The sequence below is a fragment of the Pterocles gutturalis genome, unplaced genomic scaffold (assembly GCF_000699245.1).
Source record: "Pterocles gutturalis isolate BGI_N339 unplaced genomic scaffold, ASM69924v1 scaffold882, whole genome shotgun sequence".
Lineage (NCBI taxonomy): Eukaryota > Metazoa > Chordata > Aves > Pterocliformes > Pteroclidae > Pterocles > Pterocles gutturalis.
Genome location: NW_010112289.1, coordinates 1 through 3,927, shown reverse-complemented (window position 1 = coordinate 3,927; position 3,927 = coordinate 1). Strand labels below are relative to the sequence as shown.

Genomic DNA, 3,927 nt, shown 5'->3' with positions numbered 1-3,927 from the left:
CAGCACCTGGAAAGGAGCCAGCAACTGTGGGGTTCCCTCATGCAGCTCTTGAAGGGCAAGGTAGGACTGGCTGCAGCCTCAGCCTTGGGGTAGGGGTGTGCGCAAGCAGGACACATTCCTCTAAGTGCTGCTCAGACCAAGCTGGGAGACATGTGGGGAGAAGAGTTTGGGGGAGCTTAATCTGGAGAGTGCAGTTCTCTTCCAGGGCCCAGAAATATTCTTTCCTCCCCTCCCAGCCTTGCTGTCCCCCTGTGACTCCTGCTCCTTTGGCAGGTCCCCATGGCGGAGGCAGCCCAGAGGCCAGCCTGCCAGGCCTGTCTGTACCTGCTGGCCCTGCTCACTCTGCAGCTTCAGGCCTCCCCTCCCAGGTAAGCACCCACTTTCACTCATGGCTGGGAGAGGAATGTGCCCTGCCCTGAACAGCCTTCTGCCCTGCAGCCTGCCCAGAGCTGGGACCCTGCTCCCACTGATCCCCCCCAATCTGGACACACCAGCAGAGTCCTGCGCAGTGTGGGTGGGTGCTGGGGATGTGGTGAGGACCCAGTGTGGACAGGGAGGTGCTGTGAACCAGGGCTCGCTTCTCCTGCAAGGTGGCTGCTTCCCAGCCCTGGGTGTATTTGGATGCTGCTGCTCTGTGGGATGTGAAGCTGGGGGAACACAGCATCTCTCCCCTGGTCCCTGTGTTTCAGGCTTAAGGAGCTGGTTACCCTGGCCATGGATCTCATCACCCAGTCTCCCGTTGTCTCCCTTGTGGTAAGTCTGCCCACACTGCCAGAGCCACCACCGAGAGCCCTGCACACCTCCGTGTCCCATTGCCTGGTTGTCCCTGTCCTGGACTGAGGGATGAAGAGTCAGCATTGAGTAGGCAGATGGGCAAGTCCCAAAGGAGCTGAAATCTCTCTGCTCCCACAGGGTGCTGCAGCATTCCTCCTGACACAGCTCAGTCAGCATGAGGTGGCCTTGGAGCTTGGGGGAGAAGAGATCATACCAGTGGTGACAAATGCACTGAGAGCACCTGCTGAGGTACGGGATGGGAACAGAGGAGCAGGGAAGCCATGGTGCCACCTCACTGTGGAGGTGTGCAAAGATGGGCTCAGAAGGGTGCAGGTGTGGTGCTGCTGCCCTCAGACCCAGCATCTAGCTCCAGCCTGTCCCCTACTCTCTTACAGCTGCAGCTCCCCCCACCAATGGGTACTGGTCTCTATGATGGAATCTTTTTCTTTCTGCTGAAGCTTCTTGCCAAGGTACCAGCCTGCCTATCTTCCCTTGCCTGGTCACTCCCAAAAGGTGGAGGGGCAAAAAGGCCCAAATGTGGCTCGGTAATGGAGGCTGAGGCAAACCAGGGAACTGGGCAGCTTTGGCTGAGCTGAGGTGAGCATGAAAGTCACCTAACGTCCCTGGGTTGTCTGTGGAGCTCTGGAGGGTTGGTGGGAGAGTGGTGGGCAGGGAGGGGTGATTCAGGGGTACATCAGAGCAAGAGAGGGCAGATAAGCCTGGGGACTGCTACCATCAGCAAGCACAGCCAACTGCCTGGCCCCCTCTCCTTCTCCTGGGCCATGTCTGTCTGGCCCTGACCTCTCCAGGGCCAGGATGGATGCAGACCAGAACCCTGGGGAGCCATTGGGGACCAGGATGCCCTCCACATCGGGGACCAGGATGTCCTCCAACACCTCTCTCCCCATCTTTAGGAGGATGTGGCCATGGAGCAGGGCTTTGCTGCCTCAGAGCTGTGGAGCGTGGTGTGGCATTGTGTTGCTGCAGTGCTTCGTGTGGGCAGTGACAGGGCAGTGCTGGAGGGAGACACTGCAGGGGCAGGCCACCCTGTGGCAGAGCCGGACTGGAACCTCCTCTCCCCTCAAGGTAGGAGCTGCAGGACAGCGAGGCATCTGCTCTGGACCCTGCTCCACATCCTGCACTCAGACTTGCCGACATCTGTCCCAATCAGCATCTGGTCCTTGAGGCCAGAGGGGATCAGGGGACTTTTCATGAGGATTGCTGTTGTCCTCCGGGGAGAGAGGGCTGCGCTGGCCCATGCTGTGCCCAGTCGGCAGCAGCTCAGCTGAGCTGGCTGCAGAGGAACAAGAAAGGGTCTCTCTGCTGCAGGGGAACATTCACCGGGGCAGATGTTATCACCATGGGTGGAGATTGGTGTGATCTTGGGCAGGGAAGCACAGAAGCAACCCTGCAGCAGCCTTGAGGTAGTACAGGCAGACAGAAGAGAGGAGAATTTTTAGCTTTCCCTAGCTGTGCTGTTCCCCACGCAGGCATCCTGGTCTTCCTCAGCCTGGCCCTCTTTGTCTTCACTCGTGAGTCCCACCAGTGCCTGCTTCAGCTCACCCAGTCCCACGGTGTCCTCATGGTGACACTGAAGAAGCTGCTGTCCCCTGGCTTCCTGGCATGCCTGGCACAGACGTGAGTTGTGAGGAGGGCTGAAGTGGGCAGAGCTCAGCTGCTGGACGGGGCTTGGACATGAGCACACAGAGAGCAGAGAGGTTCCTGACCTGGTGCTTGCAGGGCACAGCTCTCCTTAGTGCCTGGTGTGGGGAATGCTCTCTGCCTCTTGCCCTGGTGTTTTTCTGATCACTTCTATATTAAGCCCTCTCTCTCTAACACATTCAGGCAAGCAGGAGAGGACGGGGACCCTGAGCTTGTCCCAGCTGTGGTGATCCAGACCTGCCAGCTCCTCTGCTTCCCTTTTGCCTTGGATGTGGATGGAGACACCTTAGCATTGGTCACGGAGGCTGTGAGAGATGCCCAGATCCCTGCCCAGCTGCTGCAGGTACCCTCTTGGCCCTGTGCTTCTCTTCCAACCCATACTGTGGAGACGCCTCCTCACATTGCAGCCTGCAATGTGTGGCACCACTTCACACCATGCTGGTGGTTTCTGTCTGCACAGGGATGTCACTTGGGCGCCATGCAGCTCTCAGAGCAGCTTGGCTGGCAGCTGAGCTCTGCACTGACCTGCTGGCAGCCTTCAGCTGCTGCTTACCCTGGCATGGGTCAGGCCTCAGCTGGTCTGTGGGCGCTCCCGAGGACAGTGCACTCAGTGTTGCTGTCTCTCCTTTCTCCTTAGGTTTGCTCTTGCCATCTGCCATTCTTGGACACCAAGCTCCCTATAAGCCTTTTGTGCCACCTTGTTGTGTCTGATGAGCAGGTCATAGACCAAATGGTGAGGGCAGCAACCCCATCAGAGCACATCCTTGCCTTCTTGACGTCTGCCTTGTTTTCAGACAGCCTCACGCTCACAACTGACCTCCTGTCTCTCTTGACACACGTGGCCCGGGCCTGTCCGGAGCACCTGCCCTTTCTCCAGAAGATCCTGAGTGGCTCAGATGTGGATGACCAGCCCCTGACCCGCCTGCTCGGCCACCAGGAACACCTGATACGGGCCAAAACCTGCAACCTGCTGGGCAACCTGCTCCGACACGGCCACGGCTTTCCCCAGGAGCTGCAGAGCCAGCCTGGCTTGCTGGAGAGCCTGCTGGAGTGCCTGGCGGACCAGGAGGAGAGTGTGCGCAAGGCAGCCAGCTTCGCAGTGGGCAATGCTGCCTACCACGAGTCCTCCCTGGCCGGGACCCTGGGAAGGGCTGTGCCCAGGCTGACACAGCTGTTGAGTGATGCACAGGCCAGGACACGCTGCAATGCTGCCTCGGCCCTGGGCAACCTGGGCCGGCACTCAGCGGAGCTGGGCGACCTGCTGATCAAGAGCAGGGCCCCTCACGTTCTGCTGGAGGTGGCCTGCAGGGACCCTTGGGACAGCGTGCGGGAGGGAGCCCTTGTCGCGCTGCGGGCCCTCAGCCGGCACCCCCGGGTACAGCAGGTAGTCCTCCGCTCCTCTGTGGGACCTGATGGTGCTGTGGGGCCAGGGGGCCAGGCTGGTGGGTGACTCCTGTCCCTCTCTTTGCTCCGCAGGTCCTGCTGTCCCTC

General features: G+C 59.9%; 1 protein-coding gene across 1 annotated transcript in view; it reads left to right on the top strand.

Annotated features, from left to right (window-relative positions):
• STK36 (serine/threonine kinase 36) overlaps window positions 1-3,921 on the top strand; it is a gene marked incomplete at its 3' end in the record, with an annotated part of 12,162 nt that extends 8,241 nt beyond the window's left edge. The window contains 10 exon segments of the mRNA XM_010073962.1: window positions 1-60; window positions 274-368; window positions 690-753; window positions 913-1,023; window positions 1,170-1,244; window positions 1,689-1,860; window positions 2,265-2,412; window positions 2,620-2,779; window positions 3,074-3,820; window positions 3,913-3,921. The exon segment at window positions 1-60 is cut by the window's left edge and continues 18 nt beyond it. Of these exon segments, the coding sequence (XP_010072264.1) occupies window positions 1-60; window positions 274-368; window positions 690-753; window positions 913-1,023; window positions 1,170-1,244; window positions 1,689-1,860; window positions 2,265-2,412; window positions 2,620-2,779; window positions 3,074-3,820; window positions 3,913-3,921 (1,641 nt within the window).
• Window positions 3,922-3,927: the final 6 nt, after the last annotated feature.